Raw genomic sequence first — 24,505 nt, forward strand, 5'->3', positions numbered from 1 at the left:
TCATTAATCCCTGACATCGGCACACTCAAAAAGGAAAAAAAAAAAAAAAACTAGGGTTCATTCATCAGAGTACTGCCGGTGACACAATGACTTTGGGGTTTATTTTGTCATGTTACATGTCTATATACATATCTTCTTAAAAAACAATATGCTCAGTTTCTTTATAATAATAATTGTTGCAGAATTTTTTGAACAGACTTCATGTGTCTGTGTGTATCACTTTGGTGCCCCATTGCTTGAAACAACTCTTTCTTCATTCCCCCCCCCCCCCCCCACACACACAATGTTCCCAGCATTTAATCTACCTTTAGTATCAGTGTATTATAGGTTCTACAATCTTTTATTTGTGGGATTGCTGCTTAAAGAAAGAAAGCCACAAATATACACTCTTCTCAAGGACTACTAAAAAAAAGGAAAGATGTAATTATAAATCCTATAAATTATAAAAAAAGTTAGATGAAGGCTATAAATTCAAGTTATTATGAAGTTAAGTGTAGTAGTTTATAATGTTTAATGCAAAAGATGACAATTTTAATGCCATTGGATGGTACTTGAAAGATTTTTTATTTTTTAATCATAATTCTCAAAAGTTACAGAATGCTGTGAATAATATCTGTGGTGTTTGCATTTGTGCTTGTACCTTCAGAGAGCATTTGTTGAGAAATGCATGATGTTTTGAATTACAGACTTTAATAATTCTTTGTTTTTAGTGGTTTAAAGCCTGTTTTGCTGACCTTTCCCGATTTGACTTAGAATGGGAAAGGAAAGGTTAGCAAAACAGGTGTTTGATGCTAGGGAAAAGAGCTGGAGGAAAATAAATAAGATCTAGGCAGATTGATGCAGTTAGAAGACTGCAATATAAGATCTAGGCAGATTGATGCAGTTAGAAGACTGCAATATAAGATCTGACAGATAACAGTAATTTGGAGGAATACAGTCAATAGTATTATATGAAAGTTTACATTATTACTATCACAGTATCCCATATGTCACTTGAAGATACATATATCAGGAATTTGTCCCATATGTCCCTTGAAGATATATATCAGGAATTTGATAATGAATTACTTGCTTTCAAATGAAGAAAAAACAAACATTTTAACTAAGTAAACATGGGTAAAATTTCACTTTATTTCACCTTTCCATATTATTTTTGGTTTATGTAGTTTACAGCATTCTTATCAAAGAAAGATAAGTTTTTTAAGTTACAAATGGAGAAAAAGTAGTTACTATTGTTAAATTTAAAAAAAAATTATAAATTTTATTTTGTCTTAAACAGATGCTTGACAAAACAACAATGAACAATTAAAAGAATACTGTATAAAATTTCAAGAAAAACAAAATTAATTTGGATGTCTTTTGAAGTGACAAAATGAAACAGAGTAAAAAGAACAAAAAATGCTCTTGATGATAAACTGCATACACATTGTATCATATGCATAAGTACAAATAGTTAAAAAAATAATAATAATAAAGGAATGTTAAGGAAGAACTACAGTATTCAGTAATGAATAGTATAGCGACATAACTGCATCACAAAATAAATGTAATCTTCCAGATGTGGCACAGTCTGATGAACACAAATATGGAGGATTTGCACATTTTTGATATATAAGATAACTATCATATGCAATAGTGAAATTACAGATCTGTTATATCACTCATGGGGAAGAATTATGAATGACAATAGGCTTCACTAAACTTTTCTCATTTTTATCCCCTAAATAAAAGTTTCTTGGCACAGGCTGAGCTACTGGGGATCAGTACTCGAAATATCTTTACAAACTGTACATAAAGTCATTGTTTTATAAATTTACCATACTAATAATGGTAGAGATAATGATGGTTTTGTGTGTATGTATACATATATATAACAAATTACCATGTCTTCTAAATGCAGTTCTTGGCCGTTGGTTATAAAACATTTGAAGAAACAAAGCTTTTCATGTCTTAATTGCTCAACACAGATGTAATGACTGTTCACTTTTGTCACAAAAACAGCTGCACTGCTACAGTCATTACCATTATAAATAAATTTGTTCTGGTAATATAATGTTGATGTTATTTCATATGGCTGGACAAGTTTGTAACATTATCACAGTTAACTTCATCAATTCAATATAGAACAACAGGAATTTTATATATGCCACTTTTCTAGACAAGCATTTCCACATTTACGCCATTCATCAAGTGTTACACATACTTCATCAAAACCATCAGTAGAAGCAAGCTGACATGCACCAAGATAGGCCATGTGGTATCGATATGGAGATGCATGAACCTATGTAGAAAATAAAATGAAACTGTGTTAGAAGAAAAGCTTGCAGTTAACATAACATATATATAAGATAATATTAAAGAATATGCAATTAATAATATACCATGAGATAATTGTTGTCACAACATTGCTAAATGCAACATATATTAAAAAAATAATCCAAGTTTAACAACCAAGTAAAACTTGGATTATTGATTTTTGAACAGATCTTTGCACTAACGAATGAAGCTGAATTCATGCCACTTTCTCATGCTACACAGTTAACCATAGATTACTGTAATAATTTAATTTACACTTAATAAATACTGATCAAATAGCTTTTTTTTCACAGTTATTTTGTACAGGCAACTCTCACTATAGCAAACTCATAAGGAATACACAACTAGTTTGCCATAGTGAAATTCTTTTAGTAGAACATTGTACCCATGAGTCTCTGGTAGGGACTTTTCAGTAGTTGGTTATTGTGCACAAGTTTGTTGTAGTGGTATTGGCTATAATGAAAATAAACTGTATTTCTACACATAATCATGGTAATGATTCATGATTATGAAATAATTCCTTGAATAAAGTGAGCTATGAATTTTCCCTCACTCTAGTTTCTTTTCTTTAAGAAAGCCCCTTAATTCTGCCACTTTCAAATCACTTTTTTTTGTTGCTGTTAGGTATGTTTTATGACAATGTTTAAGCAATTGTGATTTGTGTTCTGGCTGGATAAGATTTAATGAAATTTGAAATTTTCACTCATAACTAAACTTTGTAGATGCATTGCAATCTTGGTTTAAATGGAGTCATTATTGAAAGTTTATTGAAAATAATTCATTATTAGTATCCAAACAGTTCAAAATAGGTTACAAATTGATGAATGAAATGAACTCTCATTTCTGTAATCTCTAGCTTTTAACAATGTTATTTCTAACTCAACTCTCAAATTCATGAGTCAAAATTGGAACACTATATTATATACTGCTAGTTTAGTGTTTTGATTACTTTCTTTCTTACTTCACACAAATTTGTTTGACTGGTTCTCCATCATATCATCTTTGCTCATTCTGTTGTGCATTTCCATAAATTATTTGCCACCCTCACTAAAAATTTTGTATATAACTAATTATTTTTTACTTGTTCTACAGACTTCTGCCAAATTTCTTTAAGAGTATAACATCTGAATAAAATAAAGAACTGAGTTTAATGTTTTCAACTTTAATATTAGGTTTAATGTCACTTTCCTTCATAATGAAATTTATGCAGATGATGAATGAGAGAGTGAAGATAGTGTGCACCCTTGTCCAATATCTGATTTGACATCATACCATCTTCCTATACCTTCATTTCTAAACTGCTGATCTGCAACTTAAGTATAGATTATAATTTCCCATTTACACAACACATTGTATGTAAATTATTATATTCTTATGAATACGTGTATCTAATAAACTTTAATATGCCATAAGTGTCATTAAAAACTCATGAGATGAATGTTCAGGACTACTATTTTATATAATAGCAGTCTTTTGAATGACATTTCTCTTGGTATATTGTCACATGCTTTGTCTTATTATAGCCCTTGATTCCTCAACTGTATATCTTAAAGTAAAAATCTGATCCTGATAACCTCTATAGGCCTGAATCATGTGTTCTTCCACAATTTTTCACAGCATCTTTTCAGGTATGGTTGCATAATGTTATCTGGAACACACACACTAGAAGAATTCCTCTTAATTCTCACATTTGTTTCCTTTTTATAAATTGAAATTATAAGGCATGTTTCCATGGTGTCTGGAAAGGTGCCTTTCCAGACACCTTGGTAACAGGCCTACCCAACAGTAATGAGAAAGTTTGGCATTATCCAAACTTTCTCATCACCCTCCTGTCTCTCAACAATATGGTATCATTAAAACAATAACCAACAGAGTCTATAACTTTTGTTCCAGTGAATCCTCTCTTACATCAAAACTTAATCATATACACCTCACCTTCTTATCTGATGGCTACAGTTTCCAAAGTATCAAAAAAATAACCAATCCTTCCCCTTTCCCTGATCTTCTCTTCAGAAAGATTTTAATAATGCTATCATCATTCCATATGTCCGAGGCACTTCAGAAAAAATAGCCACAATCTTAAAGAAATACATGCTCTGTATGGCTTTCAAGCCTGACTGAAGGCATCCTCCTCTCTCTCTCTCTGTGCCTGGAGTATATAAAGTGCCCTGTTCCTGCAAGTTGACCTACTATGGATAGACAGGGAGATCAGCCAACATCCACTTGGAAGAACACAAAAAAATACATCTACAGTCATGACTATGGTCAATTGCACATCATGCTCCATTGCAGTAAATTTAGAAAGAAAGACTATTTTTGGAATCTGCAGCTGCTCTCACAAATCAGTCTAATCTAAATAAATATGATTGCATTAAACTTACTAAAATATGGGAAACACTAATACTTCGAGATCCCAGGTGCCCAAAGAAGATGCCCCACCTAGTTAGGACTCTTGTCTTTCGTTCATGTGTTTCGCTTAGTTTTTGTTGCCTTTGCCTTTGTGTGTGTTACAAGTCTCATGTTGTAATTCCCAACAATGTCTCGGTGACTGAGATGAAATATTAGAAGAATTAAATAACATTTTTAATCCTTATTACTGTCTCACTCCATTAAGCTTCTTACATGAATATATATACTAGTTAGTTGGAAATGGGTGCCCAGACCTGGCATTATCCAATTCTTTCTCTGATCAGTAGTTATACTTCTCAAGCAGAAAAATACTTTGCCAATGATGAGGAAATTAAGATTGGATGCAATGCTGCAAATGTTTTGCCTCCAAAATCGAATCTGAGCTTGTTAAGAAGTTGTACAAAAATATGACATATGTTGTTGAATATACAGTTGAACTTCATTATAATGAGACTAGGGAACCAACAAAAGTTCCTTGTTATAACCATTACTTCACTATATCAGTGATGAATTAAATCCAACTCCTATTTTTTTTTTAATTTTCAATAAGTCGATAAAAAATAGATAAAAACAAAAGTAGTATTAGAGAGGAATAAATAATAATATAATTACATACCTAGATATTATATGTACAAATATGCATGTATAAACTATAGTAGACTTAATATTAAACAATTTATTTGTCCATAATTTTAAAACCATATGCTTAATACTAAACATGGTTTACTTCTCTCTAATTAAAAATGATACTAATTAATTCATATTTAAGAATTTAGGGACACAAAACACACGTGTTGCAATGATTATTTTACTAATTATTAATAAAATAACACTTTATTATTTGTGATTAAAATAACAAAATAAAATAAGTGTTATTTTATTAATAATTAGTAAAATAATCATTTCAACATGTGTGTTTTGTGTCCCTAAATTCTTAAATATGAATGCTGATCACCATGTAACCTTAAAAGAAAGAGATACTAATTAATAATAAACACAATTTCAATTATCCAGCCAACTGTTATTACATACAAAATCATCATGAGCAAATTTTTCTGTTTGAGCCTTCAAGATCATGACTGTCTATTGAAACCATACTTCATTGATGTTTATAAGCTCACACTTTCTAAATTTTGTTTCAGTTATGTTGTTTTTGAGTGCCAATATGTAAACATTTTCATTCTTTCACAATGTCTAAACACTGTTGAAGATAAAGAAAACTTTTTACACACTTCAACATTTTTTGGTGCACCACATTTTAATTCATGAATAATTTTACCTTTTTTTGCGAACCAAGAGAGACTTTTTTTTTTTAGTAGGTTTCCAATAGAAGAGTTCATTTTTAAATGATTTTAGTTATCTGTGTGGTACACTTGTTATAAAAGTGAGAAATTGTATGGGAATATATAAATTAAAATCATGTTTTTTTTGCTCATTACAGCTGTGATCTCATTATTTCTATGCTCGTTACAACAGTCTGACTATGTATACTTTTGAAAAAAATAGGTAGCAGAGGAATTATCATGTTGATATAGCTGGTGTTACTGAGACAAAGAAGATAGATTACATACTTGTAAATAATAGTGATATGATTTGTTCATGCAATAGTGATCATGGAAAGGAAGGCAGGACTAGTATTCAACAAAAAAACATGAAGGTAAAATTGTTGAATGACAGGTAATGAATTCCAGTAGAGTGATGTACACAAATTTCAAAATGGGATATTAAAAAATGCAACTTCTTTGTCAATTAGAAAAGACAGTTGAAAAAAAAAAAGCTGGCTCTTGTTGGAAACCTAAAAGGTAGAATAGGAAATGAATTGCAAACTGTATAGTTTCTAGAAAGATTATGGAAAATTTGGAGAAAACAATTAGGAATAATAATAAAGGTAGTTCAGTACATGGATTATTGATTACTAACACAATGTTTTAACATAAAGATATGATAAATTAACATGGAAAGAACACACAAGAATAAGTCTAATCTTGTTCATAATAACAACATTTTATAACGTTATGGTTGAGTTGCATGCTTCTGGGCTTTGCTAAGGCTTTTGACAGGATACAGCATGGATGGCTGCTACATCACTTGTAGGATGTGGAATCAAATTATAAACTCTCTTGGATGTTGAAAAGCACGCTAACAGAGATATGGAAGTTATTATCCCTCTTTGTAAGGCCATGATTTGACTACTGTGCACAGATTTGGTCACTTTGGTTTCTTGGGGGACAATCAGGTTGTTGAGAATTCAGAGATGAGTGACCAAGATGGTGATAGGTCTGTGGAATACTCCCCTGCAAGGATAGGTTGAAAATTTGTGGGTTACAAAGTTTGGTTGATAGTTGGTGGAGAGGACATGATAGGAGTTTTATAAAATTGATACAAGGGAAATTTTTCAATACATGACAAGTAGAGAACCAGGGGCCATCCATGGAAGTTGTGTAAGAGAGTGGTTAGTAGGTGTGTGCAGACCAGATTTTTTGCATGGTGAGTGAATGGAATGGATTCAAGAAGAGGTATGATAGGATTTGTGTGTATGATGGTTGATTTAGGTCTCCTGCGATGAGTCTCCAGACTCCATGGAGATAATGTAAAATAATAATAATATTAGCTTAGATAAGACAATGGCTAACTGACATATCAAAAAGTGGATTTGACAGGAGACATCTAGCTATTTACTGATGATGCTGAGACAGGTAATCAGGAATGCAACTGACATACAACATACATTTGCAGAACGATTTGAATAAGCTGGAACTGTATGCAAACTTAAGTTTCTGTGGTTTATCAGTTCTGTGGGAAGTTTTCAGTATTGGATCCACATTATGATGTAAACGAGTTCAATAAAAATATTCAATTAAAACCCAACAACAAGTTTCATAAGTCATAAGACTTGCATCATCGGGGGGGGGGGGGGGAGGTACTGGTGCAGAAAAGTTTAATACAACAAAAGCCTATTAACAATTAATTACACAGATGTTTTGATAACTTCACAACTGTTAATATAATTGATAAACCAGAACACAAATGGTAAATTCCTTATAGAAAGTTTTTTAACTTGGGTATATTATGTATTCAAGATACCAAGTAATTTTATATAAACTTGGTTTTAATCCTATTTCCCAAGTAAGCAAACAGACAAGAAAGTTAAGTTTGCACCTGCAAGTAGTGCAAGTCCAAGGCAACTCATGGTAGTGCCAGTCAAGGCAACTTGTGGTAAAGGTGGATAAAGATCTGATCACTTTTCTTAGTATTTCTCCTTAATGTAAAGCACATCCCCTTGCGGAGATGTATGATGCTAAACATTAAAGGCAATGATCACTACCCATACTGGTTTCGACCAGAAGTAAATTCATTACTATATGCATGTTGGAACACTACTATTTGTTGCTATCATGTTCTGGTATCATGCATGTTATATCCAAGGTCCGCGGCAGTTAAATGTTTGATGAAAGCAGACCATACTTGATGTAAAATTAAGCCTTGATATTTATTGTATTGTGTAGGGGATCCTAAACATTTGCAGGGCTTCTTTAAACTTTCTTGTAAAAGTTATGATCAATATATGACATTTTTGTTTGTTGCCAAAGTACCTGTTGGCCAGTAGTGGTTGTGTGGAATGCCAGGCCTGATTTATGCCCTCTTCTTTTTTTTGACGTGTTCAGACATACAGATCTCTTCCTGTCTGGCCAACATAACAAATGCCACAAGAGCAATGAATCTCATAAACACTGGTTTTTTTCATGGGGTTATGTGGAGGAGGAGGCTTTGGCAGATGTAAAAATCTTGAGATTTTTTGTAAAGGTAAAAAAGCCACTTTTACATTGTATTTGCAGAGTAATGTAAAAGTTGCTTATTTTTATTAAACTTGTTGTTGACATCAATAATAGAAAAAATTAGAAAACAACAACTGAGATGGTTTGGACACACTGTACGCATGGACGCAGACAGACTTCCTAATGTCCTAATTAACACTTTTCCAACTGAAAAAAGAAGACCTGGAAGACCAAGAATTACCTGGCTGAAATTAATAAAGAACATCTCGGGATGCAGAACATATAAGGAACTTTTTCGAGCAGCAAGGAATAGAGAAGACTGGAAGATCCTGCTCAAGAGAAGACTCAACCCGTCTTAGACAGAAGAGAAGAAGAAGTTGACATCATAATGTGGTCTCGATACTGAAAACTTCCCACAAGCTGGAACTGTGCACATGAAAATGATTGGCGGTGTAAAGTTATGATGCATCTAATGGTGTATTATATTAGCAGGATTATTATGATATAAGAAACTGATCGGGACAGGGATCTTGAAGTTGTTTTAGTAAGTAGGAAGTTGAAGTTTAAGGGTCACATAGTAGTAGTACTCTGAGAATAATTCCAATACTTAAACAAATACTGTAATCAAAGTTGAATAGCTTTCCGATGTGAAGTATATGTTCAAAATATCCAAATTTTTTGGAGAAAAAAAATAATAAAAGTGAACCAGTTCTAAAACAAGAACCGGCAAAATATGAAATCATGTCAAATGTTCTCAAGACTATTGAAAAAGATTAAAAATGGAGGACAATTACCACAAAAGAAATCAGAGATGATGAAAATGACTGCAGATAAGGATATTTTAAATGTTAGGAGTAATTACTGTGAAAAATTATGAAATGAAATAAGCAGCAAGAACAGTGATAATAAATATCCAGGAAGAATGGTAATATCAACACTGTTATTAGAAAAATTGGAAATGTTCCATACATTTACATAAAAAATAAAATTAAAAAAATTTTTTTATGTCACCTCCAACCTTCAAAAGGTTGTAAACTTATAGTACATTAGTGCTGTGAGTAGGTCAAGAATATTTTATTTTTGATTTCCAATATTTTAAATGTTTATTTATTTACAGTCTAAAAACTCCATTCTAGAGACCAAGTTTGGAAACTTTTTCAAGTCACTTCAGGGATTCATTAAATGGGATGACAGTGGTCTCTCACTGGGTGGTGATTTAATCCAGTATGTCAAAGACTACATCCTGTCACTCATAATTCTGATATCTACTCATGACTAACCAATCCGATATACAATAACTAAAAGACTAAGTACATAGGTACATCAAATACAGTAATGTGTTGGTCCTTTATGCTCAGCAGAGCAGAAAAGACCAAAAAGGACCAACACATTACTGTATTTGATGTACCTATGTTACCATTTTCTTTATGAAATTAACAAACAAATAGGATTATGATCGTTATGGTTGAATTTTTTTTAAATCTGATCACTTTGTTGAAAAAAATGCTTGTTTCTTAAACTACATACTTTCAATTTATGTAAAACTAATATATTCAAACAGGATACCTTAGGAGTGACCTTTGAAGGGGTAAGTTTGTCAAGTTCTTTCTCCAGCCTTTCTTGAAGACCAGGCAATAGGGTTACACCACCACTCAGATAGATACTGTGAGTCATTTCTTTTCTAATGTCAATACTGCACTCCTGAATGGCACAGTAGACTAATTTATGTAATCCAGGGTTGTCCAGACCCCAAAGATCTGGGGAGAAGAGTCCTTCAGGAACCTGAAACCTACTACAGTCCAGTATGACTTCTCTGTAAACAGAAAGAAATTGAAATGTTTGATGTAAAACAATTTTTCTGATGCTTAAAAATTAATCTATTTTTGTGTTTTGTATTATGTATTACCTATATACCTCATGTTTTTTTTTCTGTATTATGTCAGAGAGAGAGGAATTACAGAAATATCATGAAGACATACATAGTGTGTCTCCATGTTATTTCTGCAATTTAACACTGACATTTACATATCCAAGATCACCATGGAATATATATTTTTTATAGTGGTAATGTTGAAAAACACATTAATAAGTAAAGACAGGGAGGTTATTATGTTATTATCTCTCTTAAAGGAATGCTATGATTCAGTCACATATTGACTAGTGTGCACAGATCTGGTCATGTGGGTTTCTTGGGGATGCAGGAAGTTGTGAAAGGATCCAGAGACAAGTGACCAAACTAGTGACAGGACTTTGAAACGGAATGTCTTCTATGAAGACAGACTGAAGGTGTGGATTGCAAAGTTTAGTTGATAGCCAGAAAAGAGGTGGATATGATAGAAACGTATAAGTTACTAAACCAGGGGTGAATTCTCTATGCTTGCTGCACAAGCTCATTAATTGAGAAAGAAGTAATATTTATTTGTTAATAAATGCATGCATTTATAAGCATTCCATTTAGGCTTTTATTTTTGTAGACAGAAGATGTAAGCTTGCTTGACAATAATTGAGCTTTGCGTTGTGTATCGAAGTCTGATGCTTGCTCGTCTAGTCAAAGCTGCCTTGGCTTGCTCGGTTGTAGGAGCTTCCAGGTCCTCGCTGCAGCACTGTGATTTCATGCACGCATGCACGCATAGCCATTTCCGCTCCTTTCACGTCGTCTTAAACACAAGGCCATATGTAGTCAAAGTAGCTCCAGCCAGTGAGCTTCAGCCAGCCTTTACAAGTGTGTGTGTTGCTTGGGAAAATTAAGTTACAACCAACTTTTTATGACGATGTTATTGACCAGTTCATAAAGAAGAACCGTAGGGTAGAATTTGTATTCAAGTAGGTAAATTGAAAAAGATAGAATATCATTTGTAAACTAAATATTGTATTTGTATGATTAAATGTACATAAATTTCTAAATATATAGTTTTAAATGGTCATAATTCATTATTCCGCTAATCAGACTTCAATCACACCTCTCACTGAATGATAACAAGAGCAAGCGTGAATTTCAAGACAAGCATTCGCCCCTGTACTAAACAGTTCTATAATATTGACACAAAAGGTATTTTTCAATACATAACAAATAGTGGGTTGCCTCTGGAAGTTGTCTAAGAGTGTGGTTAGGGAGGGTGTGCAGACTATATTTCTTGCTTGGAGAGTGGTGAATGAGTGGGATGAATTGCCAGAAGTAGTGAATATCCTGACAGTGAATAAGTTTAAGGAGAAGTATAATAGGCGTTATGTATATAAAGGTTAATGTGGGTCTCTTCTGCAATGAATCTTCTGACTCCATGCAGATACCTCTATAATAATAATAATAATAATTAATCAATCACACACACAAGAGGTTATTCAATTATAGTTTGAGGACAGGAAGAATATGAGAAGAAAGAAAAAACTTATTAACACTGGATTTAAAGATTCACAGTTGCATTTGTTAGATACATAAAAAATGCATGTAGCAGAAATCAAATGTCTGTAAGAAAGAGAGAGAGAGAGAGTGATTCTAATCATAGGCTGGTTATTAATGTGTAACTGATTAATTATGTTAATTGGACAACACAGTTTCTTCCTAAGAATCAAAGAATTTTAGGGAATTCTTATGGATACCACGGTAAATGTGAGAACAATATTCAATGAATGATTGAAAAAATTTATATCATCACCTTCAATTTCCTGATATGTACCCTCAAGGAGCACACAGAATACTATGACAGCACTACATGATTAACTTTATGTTATTACTAATCTAATTTTCCTCCAAATAAGTATTACTTATAAGCACTCCAATAGTGTGATGTCTAACAGGGTTGACACTGGGGAGTTCTTTCGCTTGGTTGAAGCAGGAAGGAGTGATGACAAGAGGTCATCCCTGGAAGTTATGAAAGGAAACTGTTTGCAAGAGGGTGAGGAGTGGTTTCTTTGCATGGAGGGTGGTTGAAAACCATGGAATGCATTGTCTGATGGAGTGGTGAGAGTGGTCAATGAGTTTAGGGAGTGGTGTGATAGACTTTGTGTTACTCGGGGGGGGGCGACCTCTCCTTGATGAGTCTTGATAGGCTTTGTGTTTCTTAGGAAGGACCTCCCATGATGAGTCTTTTGACTCCATGGGGGCCTGAATAATAATAATAATATTTCCATCTTCTACAGCACTTCTGACTAAATCAATCTACCTAAATCTTGGACTTTGTTTCCCATCAGCTTAGCATCCCTGTTTTTCTAACCTTTCCTGTCCCTCCTATTCTTTTTAAGTGACATATATTAGCTCTGCTCACATATTCTTGAATCCTAATATCTTTATTTATATAATATGATTCTAACACTGGTGTCATCTGTTTCCTGTCCTAATTTTCTTGGAACTGTATGTCTATAATCAAGTGCATTATTTCTACTCCAACTCTTAGGTCCATAACTTAAAACGGTTTGAACACCGTCTTGTATATTCTTATTGTAGTTTAGTGTTTTGGCTTATTTCTCTCTCATTCTATATAAATTTATTCAACTAGCAACCAGTGTCAGTTATTCTGTTGTCTATTTCCATATTTAATTTGCCATCTTCACTAAAACCTGTGCCTAAATAGCTGAATATTTTACTTGTTCAATAGATTCTCCATTAAAAATGCAGACTGAAGTTTTCTATATTCCTGCCTATTTTCGTAGTTTTGATCTTTTTTATTGTTGATTTTCATGCCAAATTTGTTACAGCTGTCATTCGGTATAGCTAGTGAATCCTGGAGAACTGTACTGAATTTGTTTAGGAGTAAAGCATCTGCACAAAGCAAAGAGCTAAGGTTGAGATCTCCGATTCTAATATCAGGTTTAGTCCCACTTTCTTCCTTAATGCAATCCATATAGATGATAAATAAGAGCAGATAAAGTACATCCTATCATCTTCCTGTATTTCTTTCAATTCTAACTGCTGACTTATAACTATGTATTGTTCTGTATAATGTGCCATTTATCCCATATAATAGTAGCATCTTGAAAAGATTTCTCTGGGCATCTACAAAAATATAAGCACAGATTCTTGTTATATTCCCACAATTTCTCAACTATTCATCATAAAGTGAAAATCTGATCTTAATGACTTATATTTGACCTGAACTCAACTTCTTCTTCTCCAAGTTTCTCTTCCACAATTTTTCTTAACCTCTTCTCAACTATGCTTACATAAATCTTATGTGGAATACTTAGTAGGAAATTCCTCTTTAATTTTCACATTCAGTTTTATTCCCCCTCATTTTATAGGTACCTATGAGAGCTGTACTCCAATCACATGGAATTTGACCTTCTAACCAGGCTTTCTGAATTATGTAGTAAAGCCACTGCAAAACTTTGATACTTCCATATTTGGGCATTTCTGGTCAAAAATATCACATACTCCAGCTGCCTTTCCATATTTCAGGCTTTTAATAGATTTTTCAAGCAGAAGAGTAATGTAGGCAAGTTTACAAATGGAAGAAGAAAATGAGAAAGAAGGAACACAGGGTGGACAGGGAGACAGTGTGTGAGAAGTGTATATGATGGTTTCAGGAGTAGATGTATGAGCATGCAACAAAGGATTAAAATAGTGTAAGGTGTGCAATGGCATTTAGGTCTGGGGGAGGAATGTAATATCAGTGATGATAAAGAGGAATGGATGTGTGTTGGGGGGGGGGGGGGGTTAAGGAGTTATATCCAAGAAGCAGGATCAGTGAGACTTGTTATAGAAACAGATATGAGCTAGAGTGTGGTGTCTTTACAAATGCTAGAGAATTCAAAACAAGGGGAAGGAAACTAGCATTGATAGAGTTCGTTCGTCCAAAAATTGTTAAAATAAGTGAGACATAGTTAAACGAGGATGAAAATCTGACAGAAATATTGAGATATAACAGTTTTGCAGTAGCTGCACTGTATAATTCAGAAGATCGAATTCCAGATGATTGGTGTAGAGCTTTCATAGGTACCATCTATAAAAAGGGAATAAAATTGAATGTGAAAATTACTGAGGAATTTCTCTACTAAGTGTTCAACATAAGTATGCAAGCATACTTGAGAAGAAACTAAAAAAATTCTGGAAGAGAGACATAGAAAAGAACAGGCTACTATGCCAAAGAGAGGTTATTAGGATCAAATTTTCACTTTACAATATATATACAGGGTGTTCGGGATAAATTTGACATATTTATAATTAATTATATTTTTCCGTAAGTTACATGTATTAACACACACTTCTCTTCATTTAAAAGTTTGGACCCTTCTTCATTCATATAGAAGATGTCAGAAAGGATGGATAGCTGGAACCCACCTGAATCATGGAAGAGAATAACTTGTATCATGATGATTCGTGCCCGCCATCAAAATAAGGATATTACGACTGCTGCCCAATGCTCCCTGAATACAGTAAAAACAATCAGGCATGAACTAGAGACTTGCAATGGTGACTACGAGGATGTAGCAAGAAGAAAGATCCCTAGCAGACGATCTGATTGCGTTCGTACAGCAGAATTCCTCGCAAATCTGTAGGAACAGGTGTTGAAGAACCCTGGCATTGGAATTCGGGCTTTGTTCGTGGAGTTGCTAACTGTAGTCAAGCCCTGGATAACAAGGGTAGCCAATGGTAGGCCGTATGTATGGCAGCAGGATTCGACCCCTTGCCACACCTCTGGGAAAAGTCAAAAATGGTTGTCTGAAAATTTCTACGACTTCACCAGTCCAAATGTTTGGCCTCCAAACTCCCCAGACCTTAACCCCATGGATTATTTTGTATGGGGCGCAGTTGAAAAAGACACCAATCGCACTTCCAGTAATACAAAAGCCCAGTTAATGGATAAAATTAAAACAGTTTTTGCGGCCCTTCCCAGGGAGACTGTAGCATCAGCTTGTTCGAGGTTCCGAAGCAGAATTGAAGCTGTGATCGATGCTAATGGTGGTTATTTTGAGTAAATCTTGTTGATAGTATTGTAATTAACTCTGCCTGTAATGTTTTTTTGTCAATTCATTAAATTTAATAGATACAAAGAAGATTTTCTTTTTCCTTACGAAACTGTCAAATTTATCCCGAACACCCTGTAGTTGAGAAATCCTGGGAATATAACATACTTGAGTTTTGTAGATCTGGAGAAAAAAGCATAGGACAATATACCAAGGGAATAGCTGTTCAGAAAGCTTCATTTATATGAAGTAAGTGGATCATTATACACATCAATACATAAGCTATATTTACATTGTAAATCAGCAGTAAGAATTGAAAGAAATATAGGAAGGTGTTTCTGGTGTAAAATCAGGAGAAAGACAAGAGTGCAATCTATCTTCTCTTATTCAGTCTATAGGGATTACATCATCATAATCATCAAATTCCTGACATGTACCCTCAAGGGGTGTACAGGATATGATAGTACTACATGAAAAATTTACATCATTACTAACTTCCTATCTACAAATTTCCTATCCAAATCAGTCTGTTACTTGTCAAGACTCCAATATTATCATTATCAGATCTTATATTTCTATCGTCTAAAGTACAAAGTGCTTTAGACGATAGAAATATGTATCAAAGAGAATAGACTCTGTATCAATCCACCTATATCTTGGTCTTCCTCTGGGTCGTTTTCCTGCCAACCTGGCAGAGAACACTTGTTTTGCTAATCTTTCCTTGCCCATTCTGTTTAAGTGACCATACCACCTGAGATTAACTCTGCTAACGCATTCCTGAATGCCGACAATGTCAAGTTCTTTCCTAATATCCTCATTTTTAATATGATATTGATATTTTAATATGATATTATTTAATATGACATCTGTTCACGCCACTAATCTTTCTCAGGACTCTCATATCTGTGGTCTCAAGTCTTTGGTCAAGTGTTTAATTTCTGACCCAGCTCTCAGATCTATAAGTTAAAACTGGTTTGAACACTATCTTGTATACAGCTAATTTAGTGTTCTGGCTAATTTCTCTCATATTCCATATGAATTTATTCAATTGACTTCCCACCATACCAGCTTTGTTGATTCTGTTGTCTATTTCCATATTTAATTTACCATCTTCAGTAAAAATCGTACCTAAGCAGCTGAAATGTTTTACTTGTTCCACAGGTTCCCCGTTCACAACACAGTTGACATTTTCAACAATTCTGCCTATTTTTATTGTCTTTGTCTTTTTAATGCTGACCTTCAAATGTATCTCAATTTAGTCAGGGAATCGTGCAAACTTGTAGCGGATTTATTTAAAAGTATAACATCGTCTGCATAAAGCAAAAGCTGACATTAACATCTCCAATTTTAATATCATGTTTAATACCACTTTCCTTCATAATGTGATCCATATAGATAATGAATAACAGAGGGGATAATGTACATCCTTGTCTCACACCAGATTTAACATTAAACCATCTTTCTGTACTTCTTTCAATTCTAACTGCCGACTTACAACTCAAATACAGACTAAGTATTGCTTGATATAATGCCCCATTGACACCATATGACTGTAGCATATTGAATAGCTTCTCTCTTGGCACCTTATCATATGCCTTTTCCAGATCGACAAAACTTAAATAGATCTCTTTGTTATATTCCCATGCTTTCTCAACTATTTGTCGTAAAGTGAAGATCTGATCCTGACAGCCTCTATTTGGCCTGAATCCAGCTTGTTCTTCACCAAGCTTTTCTTCCACAATTCTTCTCAACCATTTCTCAAGTATGCTTGCATAGATCTTGCCAGGAACACTCAGTAGGGAAATACCTCTGTAATTCTCACATTCAGTTTTATTTCCCTTTTTATATATGGGCACTATTAGAGCTCTACTCCAATCATTGGGAATTCATCCCTCTGTCCAGGCTTTCTGAACTATGCAGTGCAGCCACTGTAAGACTTTTATACCACCATACTTCAGCATTTCTGGTCGAATATCATCTAGTCCTGCTGCCTTTCCACATTTCAAGCCTTTGATGGCCTTTTCTACTTCAAGTATGGATATGTATTCCTGACTGTATGCCTGTTGAGTGTTTTATACCACTGTGCTATCACTGCTTGTTTCATTTAGCAATTTTTTGAAGTAATTACTCCATAATTCAAGGAAATCTTTTTTCTCCTGTTTTCATGTCACCTTGATCATCTCTAACTCCTTTTACAGCACTCTTTCGTCCATTTGTAAGCTTCTTCAACAACCACCAGAATATCTTACCACCTTCTTGATATTTATTTTCTATGTTCTTGCCAAAATCCTCCCATGGCTTTTGTTTAGCTAGTTTTACACAGTGTTTTGCTTTCTTACATTTGTCTCTGTATTCTCTAAGAGCAAAAGCTGACTTATTTGCCAGGAACTTTTGATATGCTTTCTTCTTTTCCTTCACTGCCTCTTTAACTTCCTGTGTCCATGGAGTTCTGATTTTTCTATCCTTGCAGACAACCTCACCACATGTCTCTCTGGCTGAATCAATCAGGGTTTTCTTCAAGGCTTGCCCATGAATCTCCAAGGTTTGGTTCCTGTTCTCAAACTCTTTCATTTTTTCTTCATAATCTTTGTGTATTTTAGTGTGCAGTTCACATCTGAGAACTGCTCAACTTTTATTCGCTTTAAAACTTTCTTGCATGTTATTCTTTTCAGTATGAAATTCAATTTTATCCTGCTCAAGACTAAATAGTGATCGCTTCCAATTTCAAATCCTCTGTACACTCTGGTGTCCTGCACCAGGGAGAAAACATCACTATCAACAATAACATAGTCAATGAGACTTTTCTTATTCCTTGCCTCTTCTCTCCATGTGAATTTGTGCACATTTTTATGTTGGAACATGGTGTTAGTAATAACCAGTCCATGTCCTGAGTAGAAATCCAACAGGTATTTGCCATTATTATTTAGCTTTGCTCTTTTCTCCAAATTTTCCCAAAATATTTTTCTATGTGTCTGACAATCATTTCCTACTCTGCTATTTAGATCCCCAACAAGGACCAACTTTTCCTTTTTCATTCTGTCAGTTGCTTTTTCTGAAGCATCAAAAAATTCCTCCACTTCTACCTTAGTAGAACCTAGTAGTAGGGATTACATTATGAAAAAAAATACATTAAACCTCAGAATTAGAGATAATGAAACCCAGCTCTATGCTTTATGAGATGATGTTGTACTCCAAAACAAATCCAGTGCAGGTCTCTAGCATTCTTCAACTAAACTGAATATTAGCTGTAACAAAGTTGAAATGAAAATTAACAATAAAAAGTTACAATTTCAATGGCATTTCAATGGAAAACCCACAGAACAAATAATACATTTCCGCTATTTAGGCACATTTTTTAGTGGAGATGGCAAATTAAATATGGAAATAGACAATGGAATAAGCAGAGCCAGTGTGGTGAGGAGACAGTCGAATACATTTATATGGAATAAGAAAGAAATTAACTGAAACATTAAACTAGCAGTATAGAAGACAATGTTAAATCCAGTTCTAAATTACAGATCTGAGAGTTGGGTTAGAAATTAAACTGTTGATCAAAGAATAGAAACCACTGATATGAGAGTATGGTGGAATGAACAAATGGCTTCGATGGCAGAATTATATTAAAAATGAAGGTATTAGGAGGGAATTTGACACAGCATTCAAGAATGTGTGAGCAGTGTTAATCTAAGATGGTATGTATGGTCTGGGAAAGGAAAAGTTTGCAAAATAGGTGTTTGGTGCCCGATGATTAGATGGTAGGGAAAAGACTAGAGGAAGACCAACATCTAGGCAGACTGATATAGTCAGAAATTCCCTAGAAGACAGAAATATAAGATATGACCATATTGGAGTGCTGAAAGACTAATTTGGAGGACCATGATTGACAAGAGAGTAGTAATAATGTAAAGTTAATCATGTGGTAGTGTCTCAAAGCACCCTTATAGGTATCAGCCAATTAATGATGTATATTAAAAGAGAGAGAGAGATGAGCATTTCATTCCACATTCCTATATTTCTTTCAATTCTAACTGCTGATTTACAATGTAAATATAGCTTATGTATTGCTGTGTATATAATGATCCACTTACTTCATATAAATGAAGCTTTCTGAACAGCTATTCCCTTGGTACATTGTCATATGCTTTTTTCTCCAGATCTGCAAAACTTATGTTATATTCCCAGGATTTCTCAACTATATATATTGTAAAGTGAAAATCTGATCCTAATAACTTCTCTTTGGCATAGTAGCCTGTTCTTTTCTATGTCTCTCTTCCACAATTTTTTTTAGTTTCTTCTCAAGTATGCGTGCATACTTATGTTGAACACTTAGTAGAGAAATTCCTCAGTAATTTTCACATTCAGTTTTATTCCCTTTTTATAGATGGTACCTATAAAAGCTCTACACCAATCATCTGGAATTCGATCTTCTGAATTATACAGTGCAGCCACTGCAAAACTGTTATATCTCAATATCTCAATAAAGAGCACAATAAATGCTCTTTGTACCTATAAGAACTGTAATGGTAATGCATTTGGTACAAATGCTTGCATCAAAAGACTGGAAACGATATTCAAGCTGATGATCATCCATCCAAGAATGCAGAAATATTACAAAGATAAATCTATTTGGCATTCTTATACTGAGAGACATCTGAAGATGAGAGTCGCTGTATGAATGCTGCTCCGTGAGAAATGTGATCAACTCTACATTGATCTGAATTACTTAGCACAAGAAATGCCTAAAAAATATTTAGCAGTGTTGAACTGCATGAGACTGTTAGAGAAAGTAAAATACCTTGTTAGTGCTACTTGCTGAATCAGTGCAGTTAGATAACAAAATAATACAACCTTTGAAATGTAAATGTATAGCACATTAATATCATACCCTGCAGTAGAATTTAAATCCACAGGCAAGCAGCTGGGAAGGGCGAAATGAGTGGTGATTGAAAAAGCTGAAAGCTGTTTAAAATTAGAAAAAGTAAGTGTGGCTTTAAATTGGGAGATGGAAATGGCCATCATTAAGGTTGTGATTAATACACATATATTTATGAAACAGATCTGTCAAGTTTTGGGAGATTTGCCTTTTCTACATGTAATCTGTTTACTTGTCTTTCATGGTTGCTTTTTAAAGTAAGTTAAGATTGGGAGGAACATGAAATATATATGTAGTAATGATTTCTTTACTAAGTTATATACTTGAAGAATATCACCCAATTCCTTTACAAACTGTGGATTCAGCAGTGTCTTCCCCCATATCAATTGCCTTTAGGTGGGAGATGAATTTCATCACTCTATGTAAGACCACCACCACCCCACTTATTGGAAGCCCAAAGTGTCTTGGAAAAGTTGTATGTTTGGTCTCTAAAGCAGGGTTTCTAGATCAGGTAAAAAATAATAAAAAATACAAAATAAAAAGAAAAATTAATTTTAAAAAATACAGAAAAAAAATCTTTAGCCTTCTCACTGTATTATAGGTTAAAAACCTTTTGTCGGATACTCATAAAAATAAAACAAAAATATGCCACTGCTTGGACTCCTTTGGCACACCTAGCAGAATTTAAAGCTGTATGCTTGAGGTAAACATGACTCATACTGAGGAAATGGAAGAAAGGTAAACAAGGATTTTCCTCTGGAATTTAAACATGACTTCTGGCCACTTCAAACAACATTTTTTTATTACACTAAATAATAAAACTCATCTACTATCCATTAGTGGCCAGTGCTATAAAAGCCTGGAGGGTATGGATGCTGCATCTTGCCCACTACCTGTATTGATTCACTTCTAGATAGCTTCCTCCAGACTGATGGCTTAATGCCAATTGGGTGTGTGTGTGTGGGGGGGGGAATGGTCCTATTACCCCTATCAACATGAAGGTACATGCAGAAGATTTGTTTACTGCAGGCTCACCAGACTTCATTGAAGTTAACATATGCCATGATTTTGGTATGCTCACATTGATTTTATCAGCATTTTAGACTTCTAAGGTTTAGCACAGTTAGCTAAGATAGAATGCACAATTCAATCATGATATAAAGTACCTATATCATGCTCCCTTTTATGCTTTGTTGATTTGTATAATATGAGCACTGGTTGATTTCAATGTATCTTAAGTTTTAGTAACAGCAGAGAGAGAGAGAGAGAGAGATAACAGTGGCATAACTAGTGAGGGAGGTAAGTTGATGAATTTAATTTAAGATAGTGTGACTAGAGATGTAACAGTTTCGATGAATGACACTGGTGAATACTGAATGAAGGCAGAATGTTTGGAGAGAAGGTGTGAGCAGTGAAGATTGATTTAAGAAGGGTTAAAAAAAGAGAGCAGGAGATTCATGAGGTTAAGTGGTGTGAGGCAAACAAGAATAGAAGGGAAAGAAAGTTATAAAACTAAGAGAAGAAGACAAAAGAATGGGAAAACAAGAAGAGAGGAAGCTAAGAGAAATGCAGGATAACAAGAACAAAGCAAAAAATGTTTCAGAAGAGAGGGAGAGGGAGGAATGCCAGAAAAAAACAGAACCATAAGGAGTGTGATATATGGATAGTCAATCTGCAGTGAGGAGATAGAATATTTGCCTGAATGAACAATGGAGAGTGAGACTATGGCAAAGGAGAGGTGAAGGTGAAGATTCTTGTCCAGAGAGCACATGTGATGTGAAGATTCTCTAGGATAAGAATTACAGTGTATTAGTGGATTAAAGATAACACTGTACTTAATGATTGTTTATCCTTCCAAAATACAACAGATCTTGGACAATAAATCTTCTGCTAACAGCACTTCAGAGATCAAGAGAATACCCACTTTGATGCCTTATATCAAAGGCATCTTAGAATATCTCTCTAGGGTTCTAAAAATAATTGATTTCCAGATTACCCTACAAGCCAGTGATCAAGACCTCTTTTATTCTTCCTTTCATTAAAGATAAATTCCTCTTAAATTATCCCAGAGTACATCAGATTCCTTGTTTCTGCATTCTTTATTATTTTAGCCAGACCAGTGTCTGTGCTTTACAGACATCCAATGATCTGAACATAAGGATTACAACCTTTTTTGCTATCTGCTGTAACTTGTTTGTAAATGATATATCGTGCAGACTGACTGGGCATCTTCAGTTATTTGTGAATGATATAAAGTTGGGTAGCACTGCTGATGTTAATTCCTTTCAGGGAGATTTGAATAGACTTTTTTTTCTTTCGGACAAAAGAGTGTGGTTGTACTGTTAATATTAATAAGTGCAAGGTGTTGTGCATTTTGGAGTGCAGAAATATAAACCTGTGTACTATACTGATGGTGCTGTACTGCAGGAAGTGGATGAGATTCAAGATCTGGGAATGATGGTCGACAGCAGAACTGAGACGATGATTCTTATTTTTCGAGGTACCTGTGGCATAGTATAATTATTAAAGAACACGTAGGTCCACAGTAATAACTTTTTATTAATAAAAAGATCTGGGAGACTTTTATTTTATGTAATCATTAAAAAAAACAATTATCTTAAATATTAATTATTTATTAATTTCTTTCATTTCCTAGCTAGCGACAACAATGTATTTTAATAGGTGATCCACCAAATGTTCGTTACTTTTCCATTCCTATCTGTTTGTAACACTGAAGATGTGCTATTAGTTTTAGTATGAAATATCTGTACCTTATTTATTAATTAAAAGTTATTACTGTGGACCTACGTGTTCTTTAATAACAGAACTGAGGTTTAGAGGGAATATTGCAAGGGTTGCAAAGACTGCACATCATAGCGCTTCTATGATAAGTACACTAACATGTAGGGATAAGGAGGTGGCTGTATAAAGCATGGTCAGACCACAGTTGGACTAATATGCTCAGATTTGGTCACCTGGTTTTCATTGATGCAGAAACACTGGTGAGGGTCCAAAGACAAGTGACTAAAACTTTGGGGATCTGAAATGTTGGCTATGAAGAGAGAGAGGTTAAAGAAATGTGGATTGCAGAGTTTGATGGATAGGAGAAAAAAAGAGGTGATGCGATACAGATTTTTAAGTTTAGTGAGGAGATTTTATCTGATTAATCCAGAGGGAATTATAAAAAGAGTAGAAAGCAACAGGGGAGGAACCAGAAATCATCTCTGGAAGTTATGCAAGAATGAATGTGATGTAGAGGGGTGTGGAGAGTAGATTTTTTACATGGAAAATTGTGGATGAATGGAATGCATTACCAGAATATGTTGTTACTGCATGGAGTGTTAAAGATTTTAAGATTCAGTATGATAAATATGTTGTCAGTTCAATGAACCTCCTATGATAAGTTTGCTGACTTCGTGGAAGGAATAATAATAATAATAAGTATTATTATTATTATTATTATACTACTAATAATAAAATATATAATATAATAATAATTATTATTATACTGCTGGCCTCACAGTGGTAAAAAGGATGCATTTATAATTTTTTTTTGTTTTTGTTTTCAGTTCCGTTCTCTCTCTCTCTCTCTCATCATGTAACAGTCCAATTGTTGTATGTTCAGGCTGAAGATACTCATCCCAAAACATAACTATTTTCATATTTCTTCTTCTTCTTCACTTCAAGTATTAGGCCTAGTGGCCTGTTACAGAGCTATCCTTAGATCTTCTAAGCCATATCCGTTCCCGTCTCGAGGATAAGGTGGCTAGCCCTATGCCTCCTGGTATGTCCTATGTCTGTAGAGGCGTGTGTTCATGGGGCTGGTTTGCCTGCTTGCGGGAGGAAAAACCCCCAGATAAACTGAGGAGAAAAATCCTGCTATCCACCCCCAAGACCAGTTAACTTGGTTGTCTGAGAAAGATCCTTAAGCTCCTCACATTGGCGACGGGAATCGAATCCAGGACACTCCTTTCCCAGGCATATGGTTGCAAAGCGCATAGCCACTCGGCTAACTGCATGGACTATTTTCATATTAAATACTTTATTTTCCATTACATAATTGCCCATGTCTACTATTCATTGTTTTTAATTACATTAATTTCATGTTGGAGGCTTAATGGATTGTATACAGCACTCAGAACGGATTAAAACAGAATGTAATACTTCCTATATTTCGTCTCAGTCACTGAGACATCTTCAGGGATTACAAAAAAACCAATGTAACATATAT

At 34.2% G+C, this 24,505-nt stretch overlaps 1 protein-coding gene across 2 annotated transcripts in view; it reads right to left on the reverse strand.

Moving 5' to 3' along the window:
* Positions 1-1,111: 1,111 nt before the first annotated feature.
* Positions 1,112-24,505, reverse strand: part of LOC150110102 (uncharacterized) — a 268,812-nt gene continuing 245,418 nt past the window's right edge. For both annotated transcript variants that reach the window (XM_090391413.1, XM_090391419.1), the window contains exons 15-16: positions 10,068-10,314; positions 1,112-2,281 (exon numbers count right to left, since the gene is read on the reverse strand). In XM_090391413.1, the coding sequence (XP_090247539.1) occupies positions 2,138-2,281; positions 10,068-10,314 (391 nt within the window). In that variant the 3' untranslated portion in view covers positions 1,112-2,137. The remainder of the gene's footprint in view (positions 2,282-10,067; positions 10,315-24,505) is intronic.

The sequence above is a fragment of the Typopeltis vanoorti genome, chromosome 1, assembly GCF_054136105.1.
Source record: "Typopeltis vanoorti isolate ZY-2024b chromosome 1, IOZ_Tvanoo_1.0, whole genome shotgun sequence".
In the NCBI taxonomy this organism is placed as follows: domain Eukaryota; kingdom Metazoa; phylum Arthropoda; class Arachnida; order Uropygi; family Thelyphonidae; genus Typopeltis; species Typopeltis vanoorti.